At 38.2% G+C, this 14,658-nt stretch overlaps 1 protein-coding gene across 3 annotated transcripts in view; it reads right to left on the bottom strand.

Annotated features, from left to right (window-relative positions):
• The window catches only part of RAB27B (RAB27B, member RAS oncogene family), a 69,495-nt gene extending 58,259 nt beyond the window's left edge, over nt 1–11,236 (bottom strand). The window contains exons 1-2 of one of the 3 annotated variants that reach the window (XM_027118561.1): nt 10,776–11,236; nt 9,293–9,441 (exon numbers count right to left, since the gene is read on the bottom strand). Coding sequence is in view for 1 of the 3 variants with exons in the window: in XM_027118559.1 (XP_026974360.1) it covers nt 9,361–9,362 (2 nt within the window). In the remaining 2 variants the exon portion in view is untranslated. The remainder of the gene's footprint in view (nt 1–9,292; nt 9,442–10,775) is intronic. The other 2 variants (XM_027118559.1, XM_027118560.1) reach the window with 2 other exon arrangements.
• Between the last annotated feature and the right edge of the window lie 3,422 nt (nt 11,237–14,658).

The raw sequence follows: 14,658 nt of genomic DNA, 5'->3' as shown, positions 1-14,658 counted from the left end.
GAAAGATAGACAAGATGAAAAGGCAGAGGGCTATGTACCAGATGAAAGAACAAGATAAAACCCCAGAAAAACAACTAAATGAAATGGAGATAGGCAACCTTCCAGAAAAAGAATTCAGAATAATGATAGTGAAGATGATCCAGGACCTCGGAAAAAGAATGGAGGCAGAGATCGAGAAGATGCAAGAAATGTTTAACAAGGATCTAGAAGAATTAAAGAACAAACAAACAGAGATGGGGGCTTCCCTGGTGGCGCAGTGGTTGAGAGTCCGCCTGCCGATGCAGGGGACACAGGTTCATGCCCCGGTCCGGGAAGATCCCACATGCCACGGAGCGGCTGGCCCCGTGAGCCACGGCCGCTGAGCCTGCGCGTCCAGAGCCTGTGCTCCGCAACGGGAGAGGCCACAAGAGTGAGAGGCCCGCGTACCACAAAAAAAGAAAAACAAAACCAAACAAACAGAGATGAACAACACAATAAATGAAATGAAAAATACACTAGAAGGAATCAATAGCAGAATAACTGAGGCAGAAGAACAGATAAGTGACCTGGAAAACAGAATGGTGGAATTCACTGCTGTGGAACATAATAAAGAAAAAAGAATGAAAAGAAATGAAGACAGCCTAAGAGACCTGTGGGACAACATTAAACGCAACAACATTCGCATCATAGGGGTCCCAGAAGGAGAAGACAGAGAGAAAGGACCGAGAAAATATTTGAAGAGATTATAGTTGAAAACTTCCCTAACATGGGAAAGGAAATAGCCACCCAAGTCCAGGAAGCGCAGAGAGTCCCATACAGGATAAACCCAAGGAGAAACGCACTGAGACACACAGTAATCAAATTGGCATACGTTAAAGACAAAGAAAAATTATTGAAAGCAGCAAGGGAAAAACGACAAATAACATACAAGGAAACTCCCAGAAGGTTAACAGCTGATTTCTCAGCAGAAATTCTACAAGCCAGAAGGGAGTGGCATGGTATACTTAAAGTGATGAAAGGGAAGAACGTACAAACAAGATTACTCTACCAGGAAAGGATCTCATTCAGATTCAATGGAGAAATCAAAAGCTTTACAGACAAGCAAAACCTAAGAAAATTCAGCACCACCAAACCAGCCTTACAACAAATGCTAAAGGAACTTCTCTAACTGGGAAACACTAGAGAAGAAAATGACCTACAAAAACAAACCCAAAACAATTAAGAAAATGGTAATAGGAACATGCATATCGATAATTACTTTAAATATGAATGGATTAAATGCTCCAACCAAAAGACACAGGCTTGCTGAATGGATACAAAAACAAGACCCATATATATGCTGTCTACAAGACACCCACGTCAGACCTAGGGACACATTCTGACTGAAAGTGAGGGGATGGAAAAAGATATTCCATGCAAATGGAAATCAAAAGAAAGCTGGAGTAGCAATACTCATATCAGATAAAATAGACTTTAAAATAAAGAATGTGACAAGAGACAAGGAAGGACACTACGTAATTATCAAGGGATCAATCCAAGAAGAAGATATAAAAATTGTAAATATATATGCACCCAACATAGGAGCACCTCAATACATAAGGCAACTGCTAACAGCTGTAAAAGAGGAAATCAACAGTAAAACAAGAATAGTGGGGGACTTTAACACGTCACTTACACCAATGGACAGATCATCCAAACTGAAAATTAATAAGGAAACACAAGCCTTAAATGACACAATAGACCAGGTAGATTTAATTGATATTCATAGGATATTCCATCCAAAAACAGCAGATTGCACTTTCTTCTCAATGCACACGGAACACTCTCCAGGATAGATCACATCTTGGGTCACAAATCAAGCCTCAGTAAATTTAAGAAAATTGAAATTATATCAAGTATTTTTTCTGACCACAACGCTATGAGATTAGAAATCAATTACAGGGAAAAAAAAAACGTAAATAAAAGAAACACATGGAGGGTAAACAATACATTACTAATTAACCAAGATATCACTGAAGAAATCAAAGAGGAAATCAAAAAATACCTAGAGACAAATGACGAAGAAAACACGATAATCCAAAACCTATGCAATGCGGCAAAAGCAGTTGTAACAGGGAAGTTTATAGCCATACAGGTCTACCTTAAGAAACAAGAAAAATCTCAAATAAATAATCTAACCTTATGCCTAAAGGAACTAGAGAAAGAACAAACAAAACCCAAAGTTTGCAGAAGGAAAGAAATCATAAAGATCAGAGCAGAAATAAATGAAATAGAAACAAAGAAAACAATAGCAAAGATCAATAAAACTAAAAGCTGGTTCTTTGAGAAGATAAACAAAATTGATAAACCATTAGCCAGACTCATCAAGAACAAGAGGAAGAGGACTCAAATCAATAAAATTAGAAATGAAAAAGGAGAAGTTACAACAGACACCGCAGAAATACAAAGCATCCTAAGAGCCTACTACAAGCAACTCTATGCCAATAAAATGGACTACCTGGAAGAAATGGACAAATTCTTAGAAAGGTATAACCTTCCAAGACTGAACCAGGAGAAATAGAAAATATGAACAGACCAAATCACAAGTAATGAAACTGAAACCGTGATTAAAAATCTCCCAACAAACAAAAGTCCAGGACCAGATGGCTTCACAGGTGAATTCTATCAAACATTTAGAGAAGAGCTAACACCCATCCTTCTCAAACTCTTCCAAAAAAATTGCAGAGGAAGGAACACTCCCAAACTCATTTTATGAGGCCATCATCACCCTAATACCAAACCAGACAAAGATACTACAAAAAAAGAAAATTACAGACCAATATCACTGATGAATATAGATGCAAAAATCCTCAACAAAATACTAGCAAACAGAATCCAACAACACATTAAAAGAATCATACATCATGATCAAGTGGGATTTATCCCAGGGATGCAAGGATTCTTCAATATATGCAAATCAAACACTGTGATACACCATATTAACAAATTGAAGAATAAAAACCATATGATCCTCTCAATAGATACAGAAAAAGCTTTTGACAAAATTCAACACCATTTATGATAAAAACTCTCCAGAAAGTGGGCATAGAGGGAACCTACCTCAACGTAATAAAGGCCATATACGACAAACCCACAGGAAACATCATTCTCAATGGTGAAAAACTGAAAGCATTTCCTTTAAGATCAGGAACAAGACAAGGATGTCCACTCTCGCCACTATTATTCAACATAGTTTTGGAAGTCCTAGCCATGGCAGAGAAGAAAAAGAAATAAAACGAATACAAATTGGAAAAGAAGAAGTAAAACTGTCACTGTTGCAGATCACATGATACTATACATAGAGAACCCTAAAGATGCCGCCAGAAGACTACTACAGCTAATCAATGAATTTGGTAAATTTGCAGGATATGAAATTAATACACAGAAATCTCTTGCATTCCTATACACTAATGATGAAAAATCTGATAGAGAAATTAAGGAAACACTCCCATTTACCACTGCAACAAAAAGAATAAAATATCTAGGAATAAGCCTACCTAGGGAGACAAAAGACCTGTATGCAGAAAACTATAAGACACTGTTGAAAGAAATTAAAGATGATACCAACAGATGGAGAGATATACCATGTTCTTGGATTGGAAGAATCAATATTGTGAAAATGACTATACTACCCAAAGCAAGCGATAGATTCAATGCAATCCCTATCAAACTACCAATGGCATTTTTTACAGAACTAGAACAAAAAATCTTAAAATCTGTATGGAGACCCAAAAGACCTCGAATAGCCAAAGCACTCTTGAGGGGAAAAAAAAACGGAGCTGGAGGAATCAGACTCCCTAACTTCAGACTATACTACAAAGCTACAGTAATCAAGACAATATGGTACTGGCACAAAAACAGAAATATAGATCAATGGAACAGGATAGAAAGCCCAGAGATAAACCCACGCACCTCTGGTCAACTAATCTATGACAAAGGAGGCAAGGTTATCAATGGAGAAAAGACAGTCTCTTCAATAAGTGGTGCTGGGAAAACTGGACAGCTCCATGTAAAAGAATGAAATTAGAACAGTCCCTAACACCATACACAAAAATAAACTCAAAATGGTTTAGAGACCTAAATGTAAGACCAGACACCATAAAACTCTTAGAGGAAAACACAGGAAGAACACTCTTTGACATAAATCACAGCAAGATCTTTTTTGACCCATCTCCTAGAGTAATGGAAATAAAAACAAAATAAACAAATGGGACCTAATGAAACTTAAAAGCTTCTGCAAAGCAAAGGAAACTACAAAGAAGACAAAAAGACAAACCTCAGAATGGGAGAAAATATTTGCAAACAAATCAATGGACAAAGGATTAATCTCCAAAATATATAAACAGCTCATGCAGCTCAATATTAAAAAAACAAACAACCCAATCCAAAAATGGGCAGAAGACCTAAATAGACATTTCTCCAAAGAGGATATACAGATGGCCAAGAAGCACATGAAAAGCTGCTCAACATCACTAATTATTAGAGAAATGCAAATCAAAACTACAATGAGGTATCACCTCACACCAGTTAGAATGGGCATCATCAGAAAATCTACAAACAACAAATGCTGGAGAGGGTGTGTAGAAAAGGGAACCCTCTTGCACCGTTGGTGGGAATGTAAATTGATACAGCCACTATGGAGAACAGTATGGAGGTTCCTTAAAGAACTAAAAATAGAATTACCATATGACCCAGCAATACCACTACTGGGCTTATACTCAGAGAAAACCATAATTCAAAAAGACACATGCACCCCAATGTTCACTGCAGCACTATTTACAATAGCCAGGTCATGGACGCAACCTAAATGCCCATCGACAGATGAATGGATAAAGAAGGAGTGCTACATATATACAATGGAATATTACTCAGCCATAAAAAGGAACGAAATTGGGTCATTTGTAGAGACATGGATGAATCTAGAAATTGTCATACAGAGTGAAGTAAGTCAGAAAGAGAAAAACAAATATCGCATATTAACGCATATATGTGGAATCTAGAAAAATGGTACAGATGAACCGGTTTGCAGGGCAGAAGTTGAGACACAGATGTAGAGAACAAACGTATGGACACCAAGGGGGGAAAACGGTAGGGGTGTGGGGATGGGTGTGATGAATTGGGCGATTGGGATTGACATGTATACAGTGATGTGTATAAAATGGATGACTAATAAGAACCTGCTGTATAAAAAAAATTCAAACAAAAATACACACTACTATATATAAAATAGATAACCAACAAGGACCTACTGTATAGCACAGGCAGCTGTACTCGATATCTTGTAATAACCTATAATGGAAAAGAATCTAAAAAAGAATATCTATCTATCTATCATCTATATATATATATCACTTTGCTGTACACCTGAAACTAACAGAACACTGTAAATCAACAATATTTTAATAAAAATTGGGAAAAAAAAGCCAAAAAATAAATAGAGAAGCAATCCAGGAGCCTACTAATGAGTTATACATTCTACTTTTGTTTCGTTGGGTTTTCTAGTAGCTAAGTGCAAAATTATCACCTAACAAGGGGTATTTGGGGAAATTAAATAGGTCAATTTCAAAATGACTAGAACCTGATGATGGCCTAGTGTGGTCCTGAGAAAAAAGCAAACCCAAAGTTGTTCATTACACTTTATTGCTACCATGTAGTCTTCATCAACTAGCATCCCGTTTCTTTTTTTTTTTAATTTTTAAATTTTTATACAATTTTTAAAGGTTTCTTTCCATTTACAGTTATTACAAAATACTGGCTATACTCCCCATATTATACAATACATCCTTGAGCCTATCTTACACCTAATAGTTTGTACCTCCCACTACCCCACCCTACCTTGCCCCCCCCACTGGTAACCACTAGTTTGTTCTCTATATCTGTGAGTCTGCTTCTTTTTGTTATATTCACTAGTTTGTTGTACTTTTTAGATTCCATGTATAAGTGATATCATACAGTATTTACCTTTTTCTGACTTAGTTCAGCTGACTTAGTTCAGGACTTAGTGTAATGCCCTCCAAGTCCATCCATGTTGCTGCAAATGGCAAAATTTCATTCTTTTTTATGGCTGAGTAGCATTCCATTGTATGTGTGTGTGTATATATATATATATATATTTATAATATATATATTTTATATTATATACCACATCTTCTTAGCATCCCATTTCTAACTTAAGATTAAAGAATAGGTCTTTGTCATATCATGTCCTATTCATTTAAACCTGTTTCAGTATGTTTTTACCCCTCAGTTATAAATACAAGGATATTTTCACTAAAGTGACTTTTTCCTAAGATATGTTTTGCAGTGTTTGTTTTCTATATTGTTTCTAATAGAAGCTTTCACTTCCAAACCCTGAGAAGCAGCCTTTGATAACTGGCATTGCCAACCTTGGAATGATTAGGATCAAAGGTTGAATCGGGGAGGGATAGGGGCAGAGACTGGGAGTAATAGTTTCCACGTATTTACTTGTGGTATTCATCTTTAGTTCATACAAGAAATTAAGAAATTAGCAAATGAGATGCATTGCTCCTGTACTTCCCAGCATTTGGAAGAAAATTTCAGAAAATCGGAAGCCTAAGTCAGTACAAGAAGGTGCCTTGGGTCAATATAAGGCAGCTCTTGATCTTGGAAAAGGTTTCTACTTTTTTTAAGCACTAAGAGATGCTTCATTTTTTGTTCCCTCTTTGAAAAATCTACATTCGTTCTATATTTTTTACCATTTTGACATATCCAGAAACACTTATCAACAGTACATTTTGTTTATGAAAACAGTATATTTTGAATAACAGTCCATGAGAACTGAGTAACTCTTTTAAAGAACTTCTTAGGCTCTGAGGACCTTGCCTAAGTTAGATTGGACAAATATCATGCAAACCCATTTTGCTTTTTCTAATTATTTTTGTTCTGGTGTATCCCTCAGGTCAGACTTAACACACAGTTTCATTTTTCTGAGAAAGTTAAGAAGAGAGCAACAAGAAAACAGATCGGGTTGACCCCAAGTTCACTATAATTGAAAATAAATTTATGGGCTACAGAAAGAAAACTAAAATAAAATCTTGTATTTTTTTCCTAAGCCTCTTAAAATGAAAAATTTCCTCTTTTATAGAGTGTATGTATTTCTCTTTTTTCTTTATCTCTCTGTGTATGTGTGTGTATATACTTACACATATATACATCTATATCTATGAATATTGATACTCACACACATAAAAACATCTATAACTATGAATATCTATCTATCTAACTAAATGGGTAATAGGTACATAAATGAAAGAGAGGAAAGAAACAAGGGAAAAAAGGAAGGTAAGGAACTAAACATGAAGTAAGAGTTGTAGGTTACCCAGGCCTAGAGCTAGACAACAGGGATATTAAAATAACCAATCTACTGCTTTTATTTTACACAGGAGAAAATTATGCCTTAAGGAGGCTGAATGCCATACCCATAGCTATACTATTCAGCACTAGTAGAATTTGATTAATGATGGGCTTCTTAAAGGTTTTTAAATCCCACCAATTTATGATATCTATATCTGCCTTCTCTACAATTTCTCCCAGATTATGTGAGTGAGTCTTGATGTCCTTTTTACCTACTAAAAATATGTTGGTCCTGCATTTCTGGATATTAGGCATTTGGTTTGTATCACAGCTACAACTTACTTTACTTTGATATTATTTTTTACAACTGTATTAACTAAACTTTCACTATTATCTCTTAATTTGTGATCTAGAATATCTATCACATACCAAACAAATTGTGTCCTTTCTTGTGTTTGTAGGATCACAGTTTTGGAAGAGGGGTTGAAGGTGACTTAGTTCCTCTTCTCGGTACAAACCATCTCTACAATGAATAAGTCATGCAGTGGACTTAGTTTTCTCACATCTTATCGAGCCTTTGTAATGGCTTCCCACTTCTCTCCAGCCTCACCTTGTGCCCCTCTCCAGCCCCTGCTTTCTACTCTCTAAACTCTTCTTTTCAATAGACAATATCTAAATGCTAGTCTTCTTCTTCTACTCCGAATAAAAATCAAAAGCCAACATGTACTTTCAAAAGCCTTCTGTGACCTGCCCATTATCGTCCCACCCCCAGACATACAGACAGGCTTCTTTGCTGCTCCTGGAAGATGCCAGGCAAACCTCTGCTTGTCATTCCTTCAGTCTAGACAGCTCTTCCTCCCCGTAACCACAAGGTACGCTGCCTGGCTTCCTTCAGAGCAACCTTCAAATGTCACTTTCTCAGTGAGACTTTCCCTGGGCGCTTGATCTAAAATTTCAGCACTGCCTGGGCCGTGCCACTGCCACTTTCTGTGTGCTTCCTCTGCTTTATATTCTCTCCTTAGCTCTCATCTCTGATATAGCACGGATCCAACTTGCTCATCTCGTTTATTCTCTAAAGTAAAAGGCAAGCTCTCTGGGGTCTGGCATTTTGGTCCATTTGGTCCACCTCTGTCCACACACAGCCCAGAATAGGGCTTGACACTATTAATAAATATTTGTTGAATAAATGAACAAGAAACTTAAGTTCTTTTTCTCACTGCATTCAGCAGTTGTTTAGTTAGAAAAGACAACTTACTGAAGATTTTTTGGCTGTGTGTTAAACAGCATTTCATTCTCATTACTGATAATCCAGACAAGTTTCCTTCATTTAAGGAGGGCCTATAAGAGGTTAATATTTAAAGAATATGAATAATGCAAAGGGTGTGAAACAAATTAAGTAATACTCTGAACTCCAATTATGGGGTTTACAATAGGTTTTTATTATGCTTTGTGGTGTTGCTACTTCCTACTACTATATAATAAATGTCAGCTCCATACTACATCTAATAATGAGTGAAAAATCGCTCCCTTTTAGCCACCAGCTCCAGAAAGTGGCATACCCTTCATGGGAAACCCCTGGTTTGTCCTGTCTGTTTTTACTGTAATTGTTTTCCTGTCTCTCAACACTGCAAAAACTTGCTTAAGAGCTGAACTGTTGGTTAACCTACCTCTATGAATCAACTCAGGCAACTGGATTAATTGTGAGCTGAGCTTTATGGGAATAGTTGGTCTATGTTTCATGCTCTCCTGACCTGAAAGACCTGAAAAACTAACCAGAAATGTCCCAGGCTGAGGGTGGGAAAAGAGCAGGTTTCTGTTCTGAACCACCTGGGGCTTTGGATGACTTCCACCTTTCCAGAAGTACAGCTAAATAAACGAAAAGCAATTCAGAAACCAGTAGATACTTTTAGTCTAAGATGGTGCACCAAGGAGCTGAGCAAATCAATTATATTAGGGTTACCTTTCCTGTAAGGGCGTCAAAGATTCCTGTTCCAGAAACGGCCTAGGAGAGAGCTGTGGTTTGCTTACATTTGAGATTCCCTTTATTCCTTCTTGGCATCTTTGAGAACAGCCTCATCCAGTTTCATCTGCAATGTTTTGTTCTCCTTTCTAAAGCAAAGATGGTACCATTTTATGGGAGGCCATTGTCGGTTCTTAAGCAGAAAAGGCTCATTAATATTAAACTACCTGCCAAGATGACCTTGTTTTGGTCATTCCTGAGAATCCCTTCTTGCCTTCAAGAAGGACTGATTCCCTCTGGGTAGAGGATTATGATAGGAAACTGTGAAAAATAAGTATTTAGGGGGAACAGCACAAGGCAAGTATGGCTCTCACTTCATACTACAATTTGGACTTTATAGTAGCTTAAAAACTCAATAAACTTAAATTCCTGAGGCTATCATGCTGAAGTTAACTTTTCTGTTAACTTTCCAGATTTAGAACTCTATACCCATGCATATAAAAATATATATATTTATAATATTACCGTGAATGTAACTCAATTTTAAGAACAGTACACATTTTTCTTTGAAACAGACTAAATCAAAATTCATAGCTATTATTACGTTCAACAATAATTTTGTTGCTAAGAGCTCTGAAACTACATGTTATTAACTTGGGCTTAATTTAATAATGTGCCATATACACAACTGGAATCTTATGTACTCTTCATTTTAGGTCTTGAAATAAAAAGCAGTATCCGTATTACAAGCGTGATGACTTTAACCAAACTCAGCCTCTTCCTAGGAACACACCCTCTAGCAGGGACATTTCACCTGCTTTAACAGTTTTCAGATAATGAGATAATGTATTGAGTGGAAAACTCTTGGAAGCTAATTTATTGTGACCAGTTGAACAAACACACATGTACACACCCTCTAGGACTGCAACACCCGGATCACAATTCAGAAGGAACACGGGGAAAAAAAAAAAAAATTGGCAGACAGACATTGCTCTTGAGTTCTCTGAAGCTCTTTCACCCACGGACGGACATAGAAATGTCCTGTCGCTTACCTGGCTTGCCTCACGAAACGACTTCTCCTTAAACGAAACTCTAAACACATTATGATAATGAATTGCTTTTGGTTTTTTGTTTGTTTGGGGGTTTTTTTGAGATACAGATGGAAGGAAATTGACATTGCTGTGCTAGGTTCTTCTGTAATCCGAACCAGCTGTTTGATAGGCAAAAGCCAAAGTAAAGAAAGACAACCAGCTAGTTTTTGGATGACGTCCGCGTACCCATCACGTCTGCACCTGGATCTCGGTGGAAGCCTTCCCCCTTACTGCGCTCACACCCAAAACCAGGCTCCAGGACCCGGCTCCCTCGCCGCGAGCCTGCGGCCCCTCATCCATGTCTCACTTCCTTTTCGCAGGCGAGCCGCCCAGCAAACCCCGAATTGGTGGGAACACGTTCCAGCAATAACAGCCCGGCTTCCCCAACTCACCAGCCTGCGAAGTTTCCTCGGCGGCAAGAGGTGTCAGGTTTCAGAGGTTTCCTGCCCCCTTCCCAAGCCTTTGGACTCCTGGGGTCCGACTCCAGCAACGATCTGCCTTCTAGGGCGACAGTCCTGGGGACAGCTCCTATTTTTCCAACCTGTGGCGCTGGATCGGTGCAACGCCGGCCGGTTCCCAGCCCCTGCCAGTCAGGACTGCAAGTGGCCGGACTTGTAGCACCACCCCTGAGTCCGCGGAGACCGGGGATCTGGAAGGTTTGTGTGAGAAGAAGGCGTGTCTCCCAGTCCTAACGCGGACGTGCGGAGCGCACCTCAGGCTAATCTTGGTGGCGACTCAAAGGCGCTCGGCTTCTGGTTCACTTCTCTTCACTGCAGGGCTCCAAGCCCTAGCAGGCTGCTCATTCTTAGTCCTTTATTTTTCCGTGTTTTCTTTGATTTCTCTTTTTCATAGAGCCCTGGGCACCGGGAGAACTGCTTCCAACGCACTGCATTTCTCTCCTCCGGGGAGATGTCTCATTAACTAGAGAGAAAGCAAGGAACTGCTAGTGGAGAGCAAACAAAGACTTGCGGAAATAAAAGGGCTTAGAAGGAAATCCGTGTTTTAAAAGTTAAAATCTGTTAATATGAATACATTAATCAGTATGCACCGCCCTAATCTTTGCCTCCTAAAGTCATTTCAGAGATAACGTAGGTTAGTAAATAGGTGTCATGTCTATGAGATCAGAAGAAACCGGGAGCACATACATTCACTGAACAAATCTTTATTAAGTACCTACTATGTGGCCGACCCTGTTCTAGACACTTCGGATTCATCTGTCCACAACCAAGATCCTGGCTGGCTCTCTTGAGGTCACATTTCAGACAGACTCTGACATCCCTGATGTACAGACTGATGGTAACAGTAAGAATCCAAGGTTGAAGACATATAATAGCAATTGAGTTTTTCCACTGTGAAGAAAATCAAAGAGTTCCAAATATGTTGCTTGCATTCATGTTGGTAAATGATGAGGTGACTACTAAAATGTTAATTGTTTGACCCAGTTCTGACAAGGTGCCTTAGAGACAATCTGAGAGGCACTGACATCAGCTATGGAACATCTCCTGGAGAAGTGCTGTGGGAGGCATCTGAAAAGAAAGAACCTAAAGCCAAAACCACATGCAAATAAACAAACAATAGCAAAGCAGTGGAGAAGAGGAGTGTTGGAGAAAACATTTGGTTTCACAGGAATCTGTCTATTCTACTAGGGAAATATGGGAGAAGTTCTATTTTCTGTGCCTCAATGGTCTTATCTTGAAAATGGGGATAATAAAATGTCTTTCTTCATAGGGTTATTGTGAGTAAATGAGTTCATATCAGCAAAGCGCATAGAACAGCACCTGGCACAGTAAAGTATATATGTTGGCTCTATTTATTATTTTGGTAGCACTTATCTACTCCATTCCTCCAAAGTAAGGTCCGATTCATAAAAATTATTCTGATCTATTGTGAAAAATTACTGGAGGTTTGGGTTGTAGATTTTCAAAATACATATGCTGGGAATATATATTTATAGTAAATCTATTTTGCACCATCAGCAATATTTTTATTGCTGTGTATATCTATGGGGCCTGAGAGAGATAAAAGAAATACATAAACAACTTTGACTTTATTCCTCTTTTTATAGCACATTAATTTAAAATGATTCTCTGTACATGATATAAAATGGTAATGTGTATTCTTCACCTAGTTTATGTGTTCAGTTACATTAATCCTAATAGATATTATTTCCCATACTCCACAGCTTTTATAATGCCATTGTCCATAGATCATCTCATTTGATTTTCACAATATTGCTTTGAAAGGGGCAAGGCCTCTATTATTTTTTATTGTCCCCATTTTTAAGAATGAAGAAACTGAGGTTGAGGAAGTCCCAGCAATGTGCCGAGAATCACAAAAGTCCATGAATACAGAACTCAGGTCTGCTGATCTGGAAGACAGAGCTCACAGTGGTCAGGACACCGTGCTGCCTCCCTTCTGTTTATGGACAAAGTTCCTGTCGGGAGAAAGTCTAACACATACGTTTATCGTCTGCTCTCTTTGTCACCCTTCCCTTCCCCGGATAAGTAAGTGTGTCAGCTGCCTCGTAAGGTTAACTCTTGCAGGGACAACTCTCCTGGAGTCACCTGCCACAGAAATCCTGTGTTTCTGGTTCCGAGGCTCAGAGGTACTAGTGTTACATTGTGATGTTATTCAGCTGCTGGAGAGGGTGGAACTTTTCCTTCCCTGTGGGCAGAGGGTTCCAAAGATGAGACGGCAGTGGGAGAATATGAGCAGAATGATTCTTGGCCATTTCATGAAGGCCACTTTGACCAGAGATAGAGCAGAATAAAAGACCCTGGAAAACCATGAAAACAAGGTGACAGCATCCTGTGTTGTAATAAAACATAAATGTCTTTCTGCACCTGGAGTTTACATAGCACAAATTTGATAGACGTAATTTCTGTCTATAGTTTTATCACTGAATAAACACAGCACTGAGGTAAATGGATATATAAATGTACATGGGTGACTTCTAGTTAAAAATGGTAAATTGATCACATGTGTTTCATTTTTCCTTCCCCAAACTCCTCTGACACAAGAACAAATACATTTTTATATGTTATGAAACCATAAAGACAAATAAAAGGGAGAAGAGAAATCAAGAGACAAAATAAACTGCATTGGATGATTTGGAAAAACCTAAGTCATACGGAGGCTGGGTAACTGATCTGGAAGAGGATGAGTTGGACACTGCATGCCTGTAGGAGGGCTGATGGATGAGAAGCATTAACTCCCTGTGTAACCTGGGAGGCTCATGCTTAGGAGGCGGAAATACCACCAGAGAAGGAGGCCAGCTGGTGGGGTGAACACAGGGGCTTGGTTAGACGTCTGTATTCAGAATGCTTGGACCCAATGTTCCCTTCCGCACTGTCGTGCAATCAACCAACCATAAGTCCCTCCATCTGCTCACCCCAGCCTCCAGGAGACTGGAGGTTTATTTTCTGGAGAAAGTAAACTAGAGTAAATTGTCGTTTAGCAAGATGAACTGAACACATGCATTTTTACTCTGCTCCTATAGAAAATGAATTAAAAAGAAATGTACCTTCAAGACAGTAAAAAAAAAAAAACCTCTTGAAATTGAAAATACTCAAAATTTTACAAATTTGAAAGATGGGTTATAAGATGAAATGTTCAGGAAAATAAATTTTTTAATTAAGTAATTAAACACAACAAGACATATCATTCTGAAATAACAGAAGCCCAGGAATAAAGAGAAGCGCAAAAAACATCTTCCAGAAACATAAAGCAAATCACATACAAAGGAAAAGAATAAAAATTTCATTGCATATGTATAAAATAGATAACTAATGAGAACCTACTGTATAGCACAGGGAACTCTACTCAATGCTGTGTGGTGACCTAAATGAAAATGAAATCCAAAAAAGAGGGGATACATGTATACGTATAGCTGATTCACTTTGCTGTACAGTATAAACTAACACAATATTGTAAAGCAACTATACTCCAATAATAAAAAAAAAAAAGTAACAGTGGCAAAAATAAATAAAAAAATAAACCAAAAAAAAAGAGCAATAATGCATCCAGAAGATTCTTTAAATGCCTTCACGATTTATAAATGAAATTATTTTGAAATGAGGATCGTGTACCCATACAAAATGTCAGCCAAGTGTGATTAAACATATTTTTAGACATATAAGGATTCAAAAATATATTTCCTTTACTGTTTCTAAGGAAAGGTCCCCCCAACAAGCTTATAAATCAAGAAAGAGGGAGAGATGGAACCCAGGAAATGAAGGTCCAACACAGGAGACAGTGAAGTGAATTCTCCAGAAC

The sequence above is a fragment of the Aethalodelphis obliquidens genome, unplaced genomic scaffold, assembly GCF_003676395.1.
Source record: "Aethalodelphis obliquidens isolate GAN/ISIS:26980383/991018 unplaced genomic scaffold, ASM367639v1 scaffold19, whole genome shotgun sequence".
Taxonomy (NCBI): Eukaryota; Metazoa; Chordata; class Mammalia; order Artiodactyla; family Delphinidae; genus Aethalodelphis; species Aethalodelphis obliquidens.
Note: the sequence above shows the minus strand (reverse complement) of the source record. Positions and strands in the feature narration are given on the sequence as shown.